Source organism: Mauremys mutica, chromosome 1, assembly GCF_020497125.1.
Source record: "Mauremys mutica isolate MM-2020 ecotype Southern chromosome 1, ASM2049712v1, whole genome shotgun sequence".
NCBI classification, from domain to species: Eukaryota; Metazoa; Chordata; order Testudines; family Geoemydidae; genus Mauremys; species Mauremys mutica.
Window position 1 is genome coordinate 336,517,188 of NC_059072.1, and position 20,689 is coordinate 336,537,876.

General features: G+C 44.7%; 1 protein-coding gene across 2 annotated transcripts in view; it reads right to left on the minus strand.

Annotated features, from left to right (window-relative positions):
- The window catches only part of AMOTL1 (angiomotin like 1), a 147,724-nt gene that overhangs the window by 35,534 nt on the left and 91,501 nt on the right, over positions 1-20,689 (minus strand). For both annotated transcript variants that reach the window (XM_045019665.1, XM_045019661.1), the window contains 2 exons: positions 9,250-9,394; positions 5,771-5,860 (listed from right to left, as the gene is read on the minus strand). In XM_045019665.1, coding sequence (XP_044875600.1) covers positions 5,771-5,860; positions 9,250-9,394 — 235 coding nt within the window. The remainder of the gene's footprint in view (positions 1-5,770; positions 5,861-9,249; positions 9,395-20,689) is intronic.

Consider the following 20,689-nt stretch of genomic DNA (forward strand, 5'->3'; position numbering starts at 1 on the left):
TAAAATAACTCCACCAGAAACAGACAGTTGTTGACTGTGCTCTGGAACAGAAACATTATACAGAGAGAAGCATTTGCTCGGTGCCACCCTAACCCCAAAGGCAAGAAAAAAGTGGACTTGTTTTCAGTGTTAATTTTTAAGACCTTAGGGAGAAGCTCTGCCCTTGATTTGCACCCAGGTCATAAATCACGGGAAAGTTTGCACCCATATTTTTACCCAGATCACACATTTAACAAATGTTACTGATCTGGACGAGTTGGGAACAAAAATGGGTCACACTTTTTATTAAGGTTTTATTTATAAAAAGTTGTTAAATGATTAATCAATGTTTTAATCAATTGTTATAAAGTTCAATAGGTTGCTTATTTATACTGATGTGCTTATAACCATTAATATATACTAATGTCTGGAACATGCTTGTAAGAGCTACTGATCATTTATTAGGTTTATGTGAATATTAATGAAACGAATAATCTGGAGATTCCATCAGTGCACCCAGAACTGTTGTCCTCTCTTCGAAACAAGCAGACCCAAAGTCTTGCAAAATGAAGCCTTTAAAACAAATATTTTTTATTCCTCTAGAATTATCATCATCAGTGGGGCTATCAAAATTGACTGGTAGAAGAGAGGGCAGAATTTGGCTCCAAGAGTTTTGCTAAAAATATTAATCTCCCTCATTTTGAATCAGAATTTCTCCATGTTGTTTTCACAATTATCTGTTTTTTAACTAATGTGGTTTTTAGTTCTGGTTTATTGCTCTTTACTTATAGCTGTTATTTCCAAAGACACCACAGAGGGACCTTGCCTTTCTTGAGTGAGACCTATAGTAGTTATTTAGCTTTTGATCAGTTTTACAGCCTTGACACGGCAAGCTTTCTGATGAGATTTGTCATGAGCCATTTACAAACGCAGGAATCCATTGCTCCATTTGTTGCCAGTCCTATCATGGAGTGACTGATTCACTAGAATGCAGGCTGGGTAACAAGATATGCCTTTTCTGCTCATTCAGCTCCAGCCTTGATCTGGCTGATTCACAGAACCTGACCTTAACAAATTGGTAGGGTCATAGGGACACAGGGGTGAAAAGGGATACAGGCCACTTGGATCCTGAGCCCCTACCAAAAATGCCAGTATTTGAAGATGGCGCAGAAGGTGGCAGGATGGATGCAGAATTGATGAGCACAAGCTTCCAGAAAGATACTGAAATTCAGACATGGTCATTTCACATGCTGCAAAGACCTTTAGCTGTAAATTCTCAAAGTACCGGGCTGGGCTTGCACTCCACAAATCCTGCTAATTCAATGGGGGTTGCACTGCTGAGACACAGAATGAGGCTTTAAATATTATTTTTTCTAACTGAAAGGGGCCAAGTTGCCAGGCCTGAAGACCTGATTACCCATCAAAGACATTCAGCATGGAGAGCAGTAGGACAAGCTTTCACCTTGCTGTCCAGACTGCATGCCTCACTCTGAACTTGTAGCCACTGATCCCAATAGGATAAGATTAAAGCAGGGTCTCTGGATCCAGAAGTCCAGCAATCTGAGTGGTCTGATGTGCAAAGTGTCATGGAGGAACAAAGTGTTTATTTCTGCCTTCACTGGCACAGATGTGACTCCCCATGGGAGGGCAAGTGAGGACCAAACTGGGTACCAAGAGTTTATCTAGGGTGGCTGAGAGGGTAATATCAGGGAGCCCACTAGGGCAGAGCAAGAGCAGGAGTCTATGCAGCAAAAGGGTGATTCTTTGAGGTGGGGCAGCAAAGTTTTGGTGAGTCTGGCCCCATTTTCTGTTAATCCACCCCTGTTTCTATGGCTCAACTTCTATTAACATTCATCCCTTCACCTCACAGCTGGGAAGGGCTGAGTGAAATTCCCACACTTGCACATGAACTGGTCAAACCCAGGACCCGAGGGCCTCTGCTTCTGGGATCTATGACCCTCTCTGGGGTAGTCTTGTTGCCTCGAGGGAGGAAGGATTGCCCAAAGGAGTGCTGCAAGTGGTACAGTTGATGCTGCCACTGACTGTCAAAATGACGTTTCCATGCTGCCTGAGTATATATCCCAAGAGAGCATAGGGTGGTCCTTGAGTCTTTAAACAAGAGCAAGGTTTCAGCTGTCTTTTCCAGAAAAAGCACACAACTTTTATAAGACACGTCCTCAATAGTCTGCAGCACATCAGAAGCAATGCCTGAATTTTTCAGCCAAGACACCTTCTCCTCGTTACCGCTGAGGCCATAACTCCGGCCGATGTACCTGCCATGTACAAAGCTGACGGCAAGGAGATCTTGGCCACCAAACAGAAATCAGCTCCCAGTGCTCAAAATTCCTCCCTGGAGGTTTCAGGGAACTGGTGTACAAATTTAGACACAGCTGTCCAATTAATAAAATTGTACTTGGATAGCAATGCTGGTTCGCAATACACATTTGGAGGGAAGAGGAGGTATAGATTTTTTTACCAATTAAGTCCATCCTCTTGAATTCCTTGTCCTTGGGCGCAGACTTACACCTGCCCTGCCAAGCACCATCATTCACCGCAGTCACAACCAGGGAATTAGAGAACAGAAGCCCTCAAAACCCTGCATAGGTACAAAATAGTGTTTCTCTGAATGCTTTGCTGCAGGTGGCACTGAAGCCGGCACTGAACTCCAAAGGATGTTTTCAGGCTCCAGGAGTTCATTGTTAATAGGGAGGGCTACCCTCCCCAGGGAAGACAGCTGAAGAATATCCAGTAGTTTGTGAGTATTCTCCTGCAGGTATGCTGCCTGGATGTCCAAGATAGCAGCCACACATTGCAGAAGGTCCTGGTCGGCCTTCAAGTCCTCAGGTGCTGAGGGAGAAGAGGAGCCTGGTACCCTCAAATCATCAAGGGATAATGATGAAGCCGCAGTTCCACTAGAGATGGGTCCTGCCCTGAACTGTCAAATCTGGACAGGACAACTCTGAGAAGAGAAGCTCAACCGATGTCTGAACTCGCAGTGGAACACCACCACCACCACCGACCTATCCCATGATATTGCTCTGGAACAGGGTGAGGAATGTGACTTCTGAGATTGAGGACCATCCCACAGATTCCAAGGAGGTCATTGGGAATACAGGTAGGGCACTGGTGGCCAGGAGACTCTGGGTGAGGGGCCCCTGTCTCTCTACCAGTGCTCTTCAGAGAACTGTTCTTAGCATCAGTCGGGTGAGGGAGAGCAGGAGAAAGACCCCAGCCTGAATCCTCAGGAGCCCTGGGTCTCTGGGGACAGTGATGAAGCTAGCCTTGATGGTGCAAGGAGCTGGTCTGATTCACCTGCTACCTAGTAGGAAAGAGGTACCAGTGCTGCTGATGGAATTGGCACAGCCGACACCAAATACATCACAGTTACATCCGGTGCCGGGAGCGGTGTTGGTACTCACGTCAGCAGCAGTGCTGATGCAGCACATGGTGCTGAGATGGAAGATAGGATCTGCTGTCAAGACGACATCGGCGCTAAGGAGTGCACCAGAGAGAGGAGGTTCTCAGTTCCAGGCCCAGCACCAGCCTCAACTCTGCAGTCTGTGGCAGGTGGAAATCAGGCTGTGTTGTCCATGGACCACAAGATTCTGAGACAAGCCCAGACAGTGCCAACAAGGTCATGGATGTCATAATAACCCCAGCAAAGTCCTGGATGAGTGGGAAGCCCAGAACTGATAGGCAGAGTAGATTACTGCTGCCTGGTATACTGTCAGCATGTAAACACCCGATGCTGGCATCACTATTGTCGGTACCAGACTCCACAGATGCTCCAGAGCTGGAACCAGAGTCACCGGTAGGGTTGCCAGCCCTCCAGGATTGTCCTGGAGCCTCCAGGGATTAAAGATTAATCTTTAATTAAAGATTATGACATCTGCTGAAACCTCCATGAATATATCCAACCAAAGTTTGCAATCCTAGTCACCAGTATGGGCTCCCTCATGCCTCCACACGGTACTGGGGAGCAGTGTGAAGGGCCTGCTCCATCTCGCGTGCCGGCAGTTGCACGACGCCAGGCCATACTCCTCTTAGACAAAGAAGAAGAGTCTCCATGAGACCTGGAGCGGTCCCAATTGGTCTTATGAGACCTTTTCCTCAGCACACTCCAGGAGGCTGAACAGCTTATTCATCTCTTGGGAGAGACGCCAGCCCTGCAACACAGAGCAGCGTCACTCACTGAAAACCACACAGAGCTTCAACTCCAGCAATAGGCAGTGAGAAGAAACTGTACCTCATATAGCCAGGGGAAGGGCTACAACCACGAGGAGTGAGTGCTGCCCTCCTACGGGTACTATGAGGCAAAATTCTCGGGTTCCGGTGCACTGGGAGCACACACACATAAGTGGAATACACCGCTGCATCTACTTGAAGAACACGACTTCTGAAACCTCTAGAACTATTTTGTATTTATTAAGCACTGTACAAGAAAGAAAAAGTCAACACATTATAGACAGGTGGGCACGGAATAAGGCTCCTGCCTTATAGATTGCACACACTGTGCAATGCAGAGCATTCTAGTGTTGCCAGCAAATAGCAGCACATGGTAGAATTTTTTTGTTTTCCTATTTCTCTTTTTTTTTTTAAATGTAGGAAATTTCATATTAAAAAAAACAATGTTAGAAGAAAACGACAGTTGCAAAGTGAATCATCCACTGACTAAATTAAGGCTGTCTGTGCAACTTGAACTCTGCCCTCCTGCGTACATTGTTATGCAGTCACATGCTATACAGTCACATGCTATCATCCAAGGAAACCATCCACACACACAAAAAATGAAGACTAAGTCATATACAGGACATTTGCTTCATTTGGATCAAATCTGACAAGGTGCTGTATAACACCAGGGAGGTTTTCAACACCCTGAGTTTCCACTGAAGCTCGTTTGATACAGCTGGTTGGAAATTTTTCATCAAAATGGGTTTTGACACAAAACTCTGGTTTTGTAGAAATCGAAACATTTCAGAAAACGTGTTGAGTTTGACAACATTTTGTTCAGAAATAAAAGAAAAAATATTTTTATAACATCAAAACATCCCGTTTCAAAATTTTCAGAATGGAATGTTTTCATTTTCCATTTCAATATGACTTTTTTAAAAAACAAAATTAGTTGTTCTTAGATTAATTTTTAAAAAAGATTTAAAAGGTCAAAATCAGAATGAAATGTTGTGATTTTATTGAAACAAAACATTTTGATTGACCCAAAACTATTTTTTTTCCAGAATTTTGTTTTGTGGGAAATTTCTCATTTGTTTTTGTTCTGTATCAGAACAGCACAGCATTCCACCCATATAGAAACCTAAAACGGTGGGGAAATGCATGCCCGGGATGTCACAAGAAGTTGTACGACCACTGTCCCTCCCGTTCCCTTCTGCAAAGAAGGGGCCAAATTCTGCTCTCATTCACATTGGTATCTATCCTGAGTCATTCCAATGAAGTCAATGGAGGTTACTCTGAACCTAACCCAACTGAGAGAAGAATTTGGCCTCTCTGAGATGTGTGTGTTCTGGGACTATCCCTCCAAGCAACATTTTACATTTTAAAGTAAATATTTAATAAAAATGAGCTAATTTTGTATGTACCATTAACTCCTGTTGCATGGCTCTGGTGCACAGAGAAATAACAGGCTACAGAACCTAGTCTGGTAGCTGAAATAAGGTTACACAACGAATTAGCTAAGTAAAACCCAACCACAAAGGCAATCAAAAATGATGACTAAGCTCGCTCCGCCACTCCAGTTAAAAACTGTATCTTCAGAAGAGATGAATGCAGTACTCACTCTGAGAGGCATAAAAGCCCTCTGTTGCCTTATCTTCATGCCCATCAAATTCTCTGCTGGCTAGCTGCCTATTGGCAGTCTCCAGTCGGTCTGCACATAAACAGGAAATACTTTAAGTATATAAAATTATAGGCCAACAACCAAGAAAACACATGCTAGCAGCATGGTATAAATAGAAGCTCAAAAAGGAGATATTAAAATGAAAGAGGCTGAGGTATATATCAGTGAGGGATGAGCCCTGGACTCCTACAGAAGAGCAATCTTTTAGTTTCTGGTTGGTAAGAAGATGTTTATTGGCTGGCAGAGTTCAGGCCTTCATAGATTTGAAAGCCAGAAGCAACATTAGATCATCGAGTTAGACTGCCTGCATAACACAGGCCACAGAGTTTCACCCAGTGATTCCTGTCTCAAGCCCAATGACTTGTGGCTGAGCTAGAGCAGTCTCTCTCAACCTTTTTGATACCTGGGACCAGTTTGTTGCCTTCCTAAACTGTGTCAGGGAGATCTCAGGGACTGGCGCCAGTGCACGGACCAGTCATTGAGGAACACTGAGCTAGAGCATCTCTTTGAGAAAGACTCGATTTAAAGCTGTCAAGTGAAAAAGAATCCACTACATCCCTGAGTAATGTGTTCCAGTGGTTAACTGACTTCCCTGTTAAAGAGTGCCCCTTATTTCCTGTTTGAATTTGTCGAGCTTCAGGAGCTGAAAGGCTGAACTTAACAGTACAGGAAATAGGAGACCTGAATGCCTGCAGCACTGTGGATCACGGTACGAAGTACTCTAATGTGGATGCTTGTGGTCTCCAGGTGAAATTCAGCTCCAGGCTGAGGGCCAGCACAATGCCTATGCTTTAGCCCCAATTAAGAGGACGACAGGGCAATGAAATGGTGCCTAAGCATTGTGCCAGCCTCTGTAGAAGGGTGAACCTCACCCTGTAAGTGCAAGGGCAATCCTGCTGTGGCTGGTGTGCTGTACTCCACAAAGGGGACAGCCTCACTCCCGACCAGCAGCTAGTACCAGAGTAGCAACAGTGCTGCTTTGAACTGTGAGTCCCTTTAAAGAGACATGTGACACCCTCCTCCACCACCACTCAGACACTACTCATTCTACCTCCCTGCACCCCACTGTTCCATCGGCTCTAACCTTACTGCCTCTTCACTTCCATTTCTCCATCTGTAAAATGGTGACAGTCAAACTTACCAACCTCCAGCTGTGCTGAGTAAATCAGGACTCCATTTTTAAAGGGCCTCCATTGGACAAGTGCACAAAGAGGATTCTGTGCATACTCAGTGGATAGTTAGGCACACAATTATACAACGTGCACATCCATTTGCACTCACAAAAGGGTGTCTACAAATGTTGCCTATTCAATGGGAAGCACTTTGAAAATTTGGCTTTTACATGCCTGTAATGCATTTGAGACTAGGGCTGTCAAGTGATAAAAAAAATTAATCGCGATTAATCGTGGATTAACTGTTAAACAATAGAATACCATTTATTTAAATATTTTTGAATGTTTTCTACATTTTCAAATATATTGATTTCAATGACAACACAGAATACAAAGTGTATTTATACTTATATTTATTTTTGATTACAAACATTTGTGCTGTAAAAAACAAAACCAATAATATTTTTCAATTCACCTCATACAAGTACTGTAGTGCAATCTCTTTATCATGAAAGTTGAACTTACAAATGTAGAATTATGTACAAAAAACCTGCATTCAAAAATAAAACAATGTAAAACTTTAGAGCCTACAAGTCCACTCAGTCCTACTTCTTGTTCAGCCAGTCACAAGTTTGTTTACATTAGCAGGAGATAATGCTGCCCACTTCTTGTTTACAATATCACCTGAAAGTGAGAACAGGGGTTCACATGGCACTATTGTATCTTGCATCGCAAGATATTACGTGCCAAATGCACTAAAAATTCATATGTTCCTTCATACTTCAACCACCACTCCAGATGACATGCCTCCATGCTGATGAAGGGTTCTGCTAGATAACAATCCAAAGCAGAGCGGACTGGCACATGTTCACTTTCATCATCTGAGTCAGATGCCACAAGCAGAAGGTTGATTTTCTTTTTTGGCGGTTCGGGTTCTGTAGTTTCTGCATCGGAGTGTTGCTCTTTTAAGACTTCTGAAAGCAAGCTCCATGCCTCGTCCCTCTCAGATTTTGGAAGGCACTTTAGATTCTTAAACCTTGGGTCCACTGCTGTAGCTATTTTTTAGAAATCTCACATTGGTACCTGCTTTGCGTTTTGTCAAATCTGCAGTGAAAGTGTTCTTAAAACGAACAGCATGTGCTAGGTCATCATCCGAGACAGCTATTGTATGAAATACATGGCAGAATGCGGGTAAAACAGAGCAGGAGACATACTATTCTCCCCCAAAGAGTTGAGTCACAAATTTAACACATTACTTTTTTAATGAGCATCATCAGCATGGAAGCATGCCTTCAGGAATGGTGGTCGAAGCATGAAGGGGCATACGAATGTTTAGGATATCTGGCAATATCTTGCAATGCCGGCTACAAAAGTGCCATGCGAACACCTGTTCTCAATTTCAGGTGACACTGTAAATAAGAAGCCAGCAGCATTATCTCCCATAAATGTAAAAAAACTTGTTTGTCTTAGCGATAGGCTGGACAAGAAGTAAGACTGTATGAATTTGTAGGCTCTAAAGTTTTACATTGTTCTGTTTTTGAGTGCAGTTATGTAACAAAAAAAGTCTACATTTGTAAGTTGCACTTTCATGATAAAGAGGTTGCATTATGGTACTTTTATGAGGTGAACTGAAAAATATTATTTCTTATGTTTATCATTTTTACAATGCAAATATATTTGTAATAAAAATAATAATATAAAGTAAACACTGTATTTGTATTCTGTGTTGTAGTTGAAATCAATATATTTGAAAATGTAGAAAAACATACAAAAATATTTAATAAATATTCTGTTGTTTAACAGTGCAATTAAAACTTTGATTAATCATTATTAATTTTTTAAATCATGATTAATTTTTTGAGTTAATCACGTGAGTTAACTGCAATTAATCGACTGTCCTATTTGAGACTTGTATTTTATATTATATATTACATTATATTATATACCTTGCTGTTGAGCTCATTATAGACAGATTAGATTTGTAGACTGGGTAGAATAACCTTTAGATGTTTACTGCAGAGTTTATAATTTTGGTCTTCAGGTTAAATTGGTGTTTTAAGAATTAGAACAACAATCCAATGCTTAAAGTTGTCTCATGTAGTTTGCTGGAGGACTCGTTTGTAACTTGGAAATAAGAGCATTTTTATCCTTTACCAACAAATAGAACTTGATTTCTAAAGCAGTTTATCTAAAACACATGAAAATCAGTTGGTCTAAAGCCTGAGGCTGGCGATTAGAAGCTTGAAAATTGAGGAATGATACAGCATGTCACTTAGGGCGAAAAAATGTGTAAAGAACTTAACATACCACGGAGATCCCTGTTGAAATCATGAAGTCTCCTAATTTCTCCTTCAAGCTTGTTTCTCATAGCCTTGTCCAGAGACTCTCTCTTAGTGGTGGTCTTGACCAGGCCCTCATAGGCTTCTGAAATCCTCTGAATTTCTATTTCAAACTGAAAGGAGAGAGACCTCCCATTAAAGCAGGGCAGGAATGTATGTTATTCTGACACTCGCTTGGAGCATTTCCCAGGAGGCTTTGTGTGCCGGGGCGATGCACGTTCCAAGTTTCACACAAGCATGATTCTATAATAAGAATTCGTATAGACAGATGACAAAGCTGATCCCTGTGCTTTTTGAACATCCTTATTGCACTGAGCAATCAACTTCCCACCTACCCCAAAAACATTCTGCTACAATAGCACATGCCCATGCTCAGATAAATGCTTCCAAGCAAACTCAAGAGGTGGGGTTATGTAACATAGTGGTTTGATTTTTTTTTTCATAGAATATCAGGGTTGGAAGGGACCTGAGGAGGTCATCTTGTCCAACCCCCTACTCAAAGCAGGACCAATCCCCAGGCAGATTTTTGCCCCAGATGCCTAAATGGCCCCCCTCAAGGACTGAACTCACAACCCTGGGTTTAACAGGCCAATGCTTAAACCACTGAGCTATCCCTCCCCCCATAAAACAGCTAATTACAAGGTGAAATTCAACGCTATTTATATTGTTTTGTTACTTGCATGTTTTTATTAGCCAAATTGTGGCTCAAGTTGTTAACGAATATATTCCTAATTTAACTAATCGACTGTACATTATTATTCCAAAAATAGATATCAAGTTAGTTGCAGTTCTGAACTTACCCAGCAAGGTAACGAAAGCCAGGAAGTATAATCTTTCTGCCTTACACAGAAATTATTCTTTTAAGGAAGCACTGAAGCCTCTAACAATCAAAATGTAGCAGACTGCTACCCACAATATAAACCATGGTTGTTGTTACAGATCCTAATTCATCAAAGTAAAATGTTCAACTTATCCAATTGCAATTTTCCCTTTATATTTCCTAAATAAATAAAACGTATATTTATATTTTTTCTTTTTAACCCACTTGTGTTTTAATCTAGGATTTAAAGACTGAAGAAAAACACCTTTGGGTCCTGACTAAATTGTTAAACTTATTTTATAGGCTAACCAAGGTGTAAACCCAGAACAATTAATGATGTCAAACTTCAGCTACAGAGGCCTCTTCCACTTGAAAGCTGTCCTCATGGGGTGCTGAGGAAATATGCACATTAGAATGGGCTGAATTTTTTCTTAAAAACAGGATTTGGGAGGCATGATTTATCACTTCCCCACTAGGGATGAATTCCAAATGCAAAACTTCGCTCTGAACACCAGATCCCAAATGTAAATGTCTTGGGTCACGTTCAGACCTCACATCAGTTTGAAGCTATTGTAATCCACTGATTTCAGTGGAGTAACTCCTGATTTATACCAGTGTAAGTGAGATCAGAATCTGGCCCCTTATCTTTCTAACGCACTGTTTCCAAACACCAGTAGGTCACAGGAGAGCTCTAGGTGGTTTGTGATGGCCAGGGCTGATTAATCCATTACTAGGTACTGACCTAGGCAAACATATACTTCTCCTGCTCTGGTGCCAAGGGGAGGGCCTGGGTGGGTGAGGAGGAGGGGGGTGAGCACGAGCCCACCCCAACTCAACCCACAGTATAAGCTCCTACCCAGCATGGCTGGGTCCGGATCCTGTTCCAGGCATTGCAGCATGGAACATGCGCTCACAGTGCCACTCAGGTTTGGTCCCGAGGGGCAGGGGAGGCTCTATGTATTTTGCCGCCCCAAGCACGGCAGTCAGGCTGCCTTCGGCGGCATGCCTGCGGGAGGTCTGCTGCTAACGCAGATTCAGCGGCTTGCCTGTGAGAGGTCCGCCGGTCCCACGCCTTCGGCGTACCCACCACCAAATTGCCACCGACGCCGCGAGATCGGCGGACCTCCCGCAGGCAAGCCGCCGAAGGCTGCCTGACTGCCACCCTCACAGCGACCAGCAGGCCGCTCCCCACGGCTTGCCGCCCCAGGCACGTGCTTGGAACGCTGGAGGCTGGAGCTGCCCCTGCTGAGGAGCTGCGGCTGCGAGGTGAGTGGGGTCGGGCTCGCACTCCAACCCCCGACCCTCCTGCACCCAGGGCTTCCCCTTTGCACCAGGCCAGGATTAGGATTATGGTCCTGGGACAGAGGGTGCATATATATAATGATAGGTTGCAAAAAAAGACAAAATGTAGTTGGTGGGTCATCTCAGTCAGAAGGTTGGGAACTTCTGCTTTAACGGACTGAAGCAAAAGGCAGGATTTGAACACTCTTGCACTTGGACTGTTGAAATCTAGATCCCAATCCAAACTTAGGCAAATTGCAGAGGCCTGAATGCACAAAAGGAATTTGGCATGGGGACACGGAGCAGATTCACAAAGCCTGAGGTAGGCATCCAAGCTCCTATACAATAAATGGGGAAAGACAGGCACCTTGGACTGCAGCTCACAAAAACCAGCACACTAGGTGAGGCGCAGCCTAAGCTAGTCAATGGGAGATGCCAATGAGATGGGTTGTGCTAAATCCCACCCAGTCGCAGAGGTAGGTGCCTAAATCCAGGCTGCAGGGAGGCACTTAGCTCTGCTTGGGATTCTCAACTGTAAATCCTCTCTTGGTGGTAGGCACCTATGTTGTTAGTAAGGAGGAGGAGAATGGTTAGGGTACTCACCTAGGATGTGGGAGACCCCTGGCTAAAGCCCACCTCCACCCGAAGGAGAAAGGGGATGTGAACAAGGAACTACCATCTCTTAGGTGAGTGCTCTAACCACTGGGCTATGGGATATTCTGAATGTGGGGCTTCCTCAGGGTACGTCTACACTACGGGACTATTCCCAATTTGCATAAACCGGTTTTGTAAAACAGATTTTATAAAATCGAGTGCGCGCGGCCACACTAAACACATTAAATCGGTAGTGTGCGTCCATGGTCCGAGGCTAGCGTCGATTTCTGGAGTGTTGCACTGTGGGTAGCTATCCCGTAGCTATCCCATAGTTCCCGCAGCCTCCCCCGCCCCTTGGCATTTCCGGGTTGAGATCCCAGTGCCTGATGGGGCAAAAATCATTGTCGCGTGTGGTTCTGGGTACAGCCTCACCCCTCCCTCCCTGAGCAGCAGACAACCGTTTCGCGCCTTTTTTTGCTTGGTGAACTGTGCAGACGCCATAGCACAGCAAACATGGACCCTGCTCAGCTCCATACCGCAATCGTGAATGTTTTAAACACCTCGCGCACTCTCGTGCAGTCTATGGTGAACCAGGACCTTCAATCCGAGGCGAGGAGGAGGCGGATACGGCAGCGCGGCGATGACAGTGATGAGGACGTAGACACAGAATTCTCTCAAACCGCGGGCCCCTGCGCTTTGGAGATCCTGATGGTAATGGGGCAGATTCTATCCATTGAACGCCGATTTTGGGCCCGGGAAACAAGCACTGACTGGTGGGACCGCATTGTGTTGCAGGTGTGGGACGATTCCCAGTGGCTGCGAAACTTTCGCATGCGTAAGGGCACTTTCATGGAACTTTGTGACTTGCTTGCCCCTGCCCTGACACACCATAATACCAAGATGAGAGCAGCCCTCACAGTAGAGAAGCGAGTGGCGATAGCCCTGTGGAAGCTTGCAACGCCAGACAGCTACCGGTCAGTCGGGAATCAATTTGGAGTTGGAAAATCTACTGTGGGGGCTGCTGTGATGCAAGTAGCCAAAGCAATCACTAAGCTGCTGCTACGAAAGGTTGTGACTCTGGGAAACGTGCAGTCCATAGTGGATGGCTTTGCTGCAATGGGATTCCCTAACTGTGGTGGGGCGATAGATGGAACCCATATCCCTATCTTGGCACCGCAGCGCCAGGGCACCCAGTACGTAAACCGGAAGGGGTACTTTTCAATGGTGCTGCAAGCACTGGTAGATCACAAGGGACGTTTCACAAACATCCACGTGGGATGGCCAGGGAGGGTTCATGACGCTCGCGTCTTCAGAAGCACTACTCTGTTTAAACGGCTGCAGCAAGGGAATTACTTCCCAGACCAGAAAATAACAGTTGGGGATGTTGAAATGCCTGTCGTTATCCTGGGGGACCCAGCCTACCCCTTGATGCCATGGCTCATGAAGCCATACACAGGCAGCCTGGACAGTGGTCAGGATCTGTTCAATTACAGGCTGAGCAAGTGCAGAATGGTGGTGGAATGTGCATTTGGCCGTTTAAAGGCGCGCTGGCGGACATTACTGACTCGCTCAGACCTCAGCCAAACCAATGTCCCCTATGTTATTACTGCTTGCTGTATTCTCCACAATCTCTGTGAGAGTAAGGGGGAGACCTTTATGGCGGGGTGGGAGGCTGAGGCAAATCACCTGGCCGCTGATTACGCGCAGCCAGACACCAGGGAGATTAGAAGAGCACACCAGGAAGCGGTGCGCATCAGAGAAGCTTTGAAAACGAGCTTCATCAATGGCCAGGGTACAGTGTGACTGCTGTGTTTGTTGATGAACACCCAACCCCCTTGATTGACTCAGTCCCTGTAAGCAACTCCCCCACCCCCTTCGAGTACAGCTTACTTATGCAAATAAAGTCACTCTCATTTAAAAAGCATGAATTCTTTATTGATTCATTATAAAAAGAGGGAGAGAAGTAAGGGTGTGGTTTGGGAGGAGGATAGGAGGGATGGAGAAGGCCATTAAAAAAAAAATTCACAGTAACGACATCCTTCTGGTTGGGCTGTCCACGGGGGTGGAGTGGGCGGGTGCACGGAGCCTCCCCCCACGCGTTCTTACACGTCTGGGTGAGGAGGATGTGGAACATGGTGAGGGTTGAGGGTGGTTATACAGGGGCTGCAGCGGCACTCTGTGATCCTGCTGCCGTTCCTGAAGCTCCACAAGACGCCGGAGCATGTCAGTTTGATCACGCAGCAGCCCCAGAGTTGCATCCCGCCACCGCTGATCTTCCTGCCGCCACCGCTGATTTTCCTGCCGGTCTTCCTGCCGCCACCTCTCATCTCGGTTGTCCCTCCTGTCCTCACGTTCATCCCTCCTGTCCTCACGTTCACTGGCCTCTTTCCTGTAATTTGAAACCACGTCCTTCCACTCATTCAGATGAGCTCTTTCATTGCGTGTAACTTCCATAATATCCGAGAACATCTCATCTCGCGTCTTCTTTTTCCTCCGCCTTATCTGTGCTAGCCTTTGGGATGGAGGAGGGATGGTTGAAAAATTTGCAGCTGCATGAGGGAGATAAATATTTAGAAAGATACATTTTACAGAACAATGGTTATACTCTTTCACAGTGAAAAGCAGTATTCACCTAGCACATGTGATTTCCCTACAAGGTCGCATTTTTCATCTTAATAGTGAGTGCCTGCAGCTCTGCAGTTACACATCTCTCAGACACAGGTCCAGGCATCAGAATTCAGCTTGCATGCGGCCATGGTAAGCCACTGTCTTTCGGCTTCTGCAGTGATTTACCCCTCCCCCCAACGCATGGCTAATACCACGCTAGCTCCCTGCTAATCAACACCCTTCCCACCGCCCACCCCCTGCGTGTCTGGTACCTTGGGGAAGATCGCCGGTGACCAAACACAGAAAAGATCATCGGCATTTCACTCCTCCCCTCCCCCCGCTTCGCTACGTGCAGGAAAGTTTTTTTTTTAAGCTGATGCATTCCACGAACCCAGTAGAAAAATGGCCACCCCCCTTACTTAAATTCCTGATTTTTAAACAGGTTATCCTGAACGATATCACTTTGCTGAGGATAACAGAACAAGATAAAGAACGGATGCTTCTTGAATGCCAGCAGTCACCGGGACCATACGCTGCTATGCTTTGCCACGCAATGATACCTGATTACTTGCTACATGCATGGCGTGGTAAAGTGTCCTACCACGGTGGGCGGAACAAGGCTGCCTTGCCCAGAAACCTTCTGCAAAGGCTTCTGGAGTACCTACAGGAGCGCTTCATCGAGATGTCCCTGGAGGATTTCCTCTCAATCCCCGGACATGTTAACAAACTTTTCTATGTAACTATACTGTCTGCGAATGCATCCCAAGTCCTCAGGGCAAATCAATCATTAAAAAAGGCTTGGTTAAAAAAACAATGTTTGCTATTTGCAAAGGTACACTCACCAGAGCTCCCTTCCATGGTGTCATTGTCTGGGATAGTGGCTTGTGAGGGCTGGGAGGACGGTAATTCCGCTTGTGAGGGCTGGGAGGACGGTAATTCCGTCAGGGTGATAAAAAGCTCCTGGCTGCTGGGGCTCACGGAGTGCTGTGTGCTCTCTGCTAGGTCTTCCTCCTCTTCTTCATCTTCATCTTCCCCGTCTGCATAATCCTCAGCCATGGAAGAGATTACAACCCCCACCTCGGAATCCACGATCAGGGGTGGGGTACTTGTTGCGCAGCCCCCTAAAATTGCATGCAGCTCAGCATAGAAGCGGCATGTTTTTCGACCTGCCCCGGACCTTCCGTTTGCTTCTTTGGTTTTCTGGTAGCCTTGTCTGAGCTCCTTAACTTTCACTCTGCACTGCACTGAGTCCCGGCTGTGGCCTTTATCCGTCATAGCCTTAGAAATTCTTTCAAATACTTTTTCATTTCGTCTTTTGGAACGCAGTTCTGTTAGCACTGAATCCTCTCCCCAGATAGCGATCAGATCCAGTACCTCCCGTGCAGTCCATGCTGGGGCTCTTTTATGATTCTCAGGAGACTGCATTGTTAACTGTGCTGATGAGCTGTGCGTGGTCACCTGTGCTGATGAGATGAGATCTCCACGCTGGGGAAGCAGGAAATGAATTTCAAAAGTTCGCGGGGCTTTTCCTGTCTACCTGGCCAGTGCATCCGAGTTCAGAATGCTGTCCAGAGCGGTCACTGGTGCACTGTGGGATAGCTCCCGGAGGCCAATGCCGTCGATCAGCGTCCACACTAACCCTAATCCGATATTTTAATACCGATACTAGCGTTACTCCTCTCGTTAGGGAGGAGTACAGAAACCGGTTTAAAGAGCCATTAAAATCGATATATGGTGCCTCCTAGTGTGGACGGTTGTGGCGTTAAATCAGTTTTGCGCTCCTAAAACCGGTTTAAACGCCTAGTGTAGACCAGGCTTCAGTCTCTCCAGTGGAAGCTGGTGCACTGTGGCTAAATAATTAGCATCACTGAAGCAGGGAGACTAGACCCTGAGATACAGGTCTGCCTGTCTCTCGTTATTTGTTCCAGAAAGCGAGCACAAGCATAAAAATGACTCTATACCCTGGTGGTTAGGGCACCCAGACACCTAGAGGGAGGCAACATGCACTAGCTCAGAGGCAAAGACATAGGTGCCTTGGCAATTTCTACTGCCAAAACTTAGGCGCTGAATAAGTTTAGGTGCCTACAGGATTCAGCAGGAGTTTAGTACATCGCAGTGGCCCCAAAACGGGGGACTTAGGGGTCTAAAACAGGATTTTAGGTACTTAACTCCTTTTGTGCATTCAGGCCAGGACAGATTTGGTATTCAAGCCATTACAGAGATAGGCTTAAGCTGTGTACTCAGATCCCTACCTGGTCCAAGGGTGCTAGGAAGGGAGTCAAAAGCAGGGTTTGGTTTGCAGTGTCGCTGAATCTCATGATAACTAGCTCCTGGAGTGCTGGGATCATGACAGGCTCTCAGCTTTCATTTAAAAATATATATATATAATTAAGGACCGAATCCTCAGCTGGTGCAAACCATCATCGCTCCAGTGAAGTAAATGGTGCTATGCTGATTTACACCAACTGAGTGTCTGGCTCTATATTTATAGACCTCATGGTTGTGGAGAAAAGCAGGAAAACAAGAACCCTAATGGCTCAAAAATCGGGAGGCAAATTAAAAGAACCCAAATTTATTATTTGTTACAATCTCAACATATTCAGGGCCTAACTCAGGATTTTTGGACACTTGAGGTTGGCAATTTTGGGTCTGGACCCATCTCTCCTTATAATAGAGCCTATCTGGCATGAAAACTCTAGAGTTAGGGCTCTCTCTGATGCTGCTTGGACTTGATGCTGCTAGTTGCGGCAATGGCAAAGAAGAGGCCCAGCTACAGTAATGTATTGGCGTTGTACAAAATGTTTGCAGTGGAACTCGAAACCAGTGAAACTGGCCAGGCTTCGCATTTTGTCACAAACTCGAACTTTCATCCAGATTCCCCAAAAGGTCTGCGATTGTTTAGAGCCCCCGAGTCCTGAGATGTGTCACTTTGCAGGGCTGGGATGTGGAACGAGCTAGGAGAAACTCAGCCATTTTGACTGACTTTTGATTTCAGTTTATTTAGACCTGAAAGTGAAGGTAAAACTCTGGGGTATAAATCTATGTTAATGGAAACTAACCTGGACCTAATCCAATGCCTAATGAAATCAATGGAAAATCTCCTATTGTCTTCAAGGGCTTTGGATCAGGCCCCAACTCATCAAACATTTAGCTTTCATGGTCATTTAACAATTACCAGGCACTGCTCATCTCTACTCAACATTTTTAAAAGGTCATTAACAAAGCTACCTAATGTCCTTTGCTTCCCAAGTGATGCCCAATTCCGCACAACACAGAGAATCCAATGGGCTTGTTGTAATGTGAGGAGCTCGCTATGATCTGAAACACTGTCTTAGTGCTACCACAGATTAGTATCCTGACTTTTTATTTTGTTTTTAAAAAGTAAGAACTCCAGGAAGCAGCATTATTTTTCAGCTATCATCATCTTTAAAAAGTGGCCTCTCTCTTTAGCACAACTGAGACACACCAAAATAACAGGAGCATTTCGAGCACAAGAGACCGCATGCTCAAAATAACTCTGAATAAACCTTGCCACATTACTTTGTTGCTGTAAGAAAACCACCTTGTACAGGAAGAGAGTTTATTTTTTACTCTTTCCTGCACTAAAACTGGAGAATTTATCAGCAATCATTTACTTTCCAACTGGCAATGGGCAAACATGCTTGGATAAAATAAGACACCCCAAAGAATCTTTGTCCAAAATTCAACCCGAATCTTTACTGCGGTTCAAAAACGTCTGAACAACTTTTTTTTTTCCATCTTCTGTAACCCAAATTTGGACCAAAATCTCACAAGAAAGGCTATTTTGGACAGGATGACAATTACTAGAAATCTCAAGAGAAAGCCTGTTCTTGCAAGTTTTGCAGAATCAAACCAATGCTTCGATTAGTTGGTTTTTACTCAATACATAACAACCCAACAGTGCCTTCCCTCTGAAGATAACATAGTGCCTTACAAAGCAGGCATAGATTTCAAAGCTAGAAGGGCCCATTATGATCATCCAGCCTGACTTCTGCCATAACACAAGCTACAGAACTTCACTCAGCAGCTCCTGAGCCACCCCATCGCTTCTGGCTGGATTAGAGCAGATCTTTTAGACAGACATCCTGTCTTAATGTAAAGATTTCAAGTGATGAAGAGTCCAGCACACCCTGATTAATTACACTTAGTGTAAAAATCAGTGCTTATTTCTAGTTTGAATTTATCTAGCTTCAGCTCCCAGCCACTGGAGCTTGTTATGTCTTTGTTGCCAGATTAATGAGCCCTCTGCTATCAGAAATTGTCTCCCCAGGTAAGTACATATAGACCATGTTGAAACCACCTCTTAGCCTTCTATTTACCAAGCTAAACAGATTGAGCTTCTCCAAGTCTCTCACAGGAAGGCAGGTTTTCCAGACCTCAAATCATTCCTGTGTCTATTTTCTGAACCCTCTCTAATTATTCAACATCCTTTTTAAAGTACAGACACCAGAACTGGACACAGCATTCTAGTAGTGGTCGCAGCAATGCCATATACAGAGGTAATATCACTTCCATGCTCCTTCTCAACATTTCCCTGGATCACATTACTGCACTCCCCCTTAGACACCTCATCACCTTGGGACCTCATGTTATCCTGGTTATCTCCATTTTCCAGACGAGGCCCCAGGAGATGAAGTTACTTACCCACGATTACACAGGAAGTCTGTGGCAGAGGTGGAAAGAGAACCTACCTCTCCAGATTCCCAGGGCTTAGGCTTTATCCTCACAACCATTCTCCCATGTTAGTCTTTCCTGCCTAAAGGCCACCTGCTACATAATGTTCCTGTTGCAATGAAATTAATTTACTAACAAAACCAGGTAGTTTAACAACTTATTAGTGCTGATCAATATTGTTAAGTCATATAAGTGAAGCCTTGTTTAATGCCCTTTATCTCTTTTGATATCTTTTTTCCCCCAAAACACACTCCACCATGCAAGTCCCTCCACATGGTCAAGCAGCTACGACCATGGGCAGGCTTGAGGCAGGATAAAAGGAGAGCTTCCATCAAAGCTGCTTTTGTTTAAAGTGATAAAAGGGAACACCAGTAAATCATGCTCATGTTTCTCAGCAGCTCTTCAATTTCCTTTTCAACTCCCACCCCCTCCCCAGTCCTTTCTATCCCCAGATGGCTTCTGATACCAACCCACTCAAACAACCTACATGATGAGACACTGATTGAAACCATGCCAACCTGATCATTAAGCTTCAAAGAGGTAACGTCATCGTCAACAACAACAAAGAAAGAAAGAAAAAATGAAAGCAACGAACAAGTGAGCTAAAAATGAAATATCAAAAAGATAACAGCTCTTTTAGACGTCAGAATGAGACAATGTTTCAAACAACGCCAGAATTAATCACCACTTTGTAACTCATTGCAAAATGTCTATTCAAACATGGTTTAGAATTTGACAGCACTTAGGGACAATCTGTTCATACAAACTACTAGCTGTGCTATACACATCAGGAACACAGTCTGCTTTTCAGTCCCCAGTATTTTTATTCTGTTCTGAATGTTGGTGGAGGAAAGACTGTCCCTCATATTGCAAACATCTTTTCCCTGCTCCACCACAGACTTGCCGTGTGACCTTGGGCAAGCCACAGCCTCTCTGCGCTTCAGTTCCCCATCTGTAGAATGGGGATAATTACACTTCCCTACCTCACCGGGGTCTTGTCAGGATAAATACACTAAGGATTGTGAAGAGCTTTGAGATCAACTGATGAAAAGCATTATAAAAGCTAGATATTGTTATTATTAATTATTATTAATTATTTTGCAGTGACACATTACGTACAGCCTTATTGCAATAATATGGAGCAATTTCCAAGTCCAAAATGCATTATTTAACTAATCACAACCCTCAGGAGAAACAGGTAAACATTATTAGTATTTTACAGGTGAGGAAACTAAGACATAGAAGTTAAGGCAAAAATTTTCAGATTTAGGTGCCTAAGTTAGGCACCCAAATGAGTGGCTTTATTTTTAAGAGGCTCTGAACACTCACAATTCCCACCAAAGTCTAACAGGAACCTCAGGAGCCTCTGAGAGAAGGATTTGGCTCCTCTTGTCTGTCCATCACATCAAAG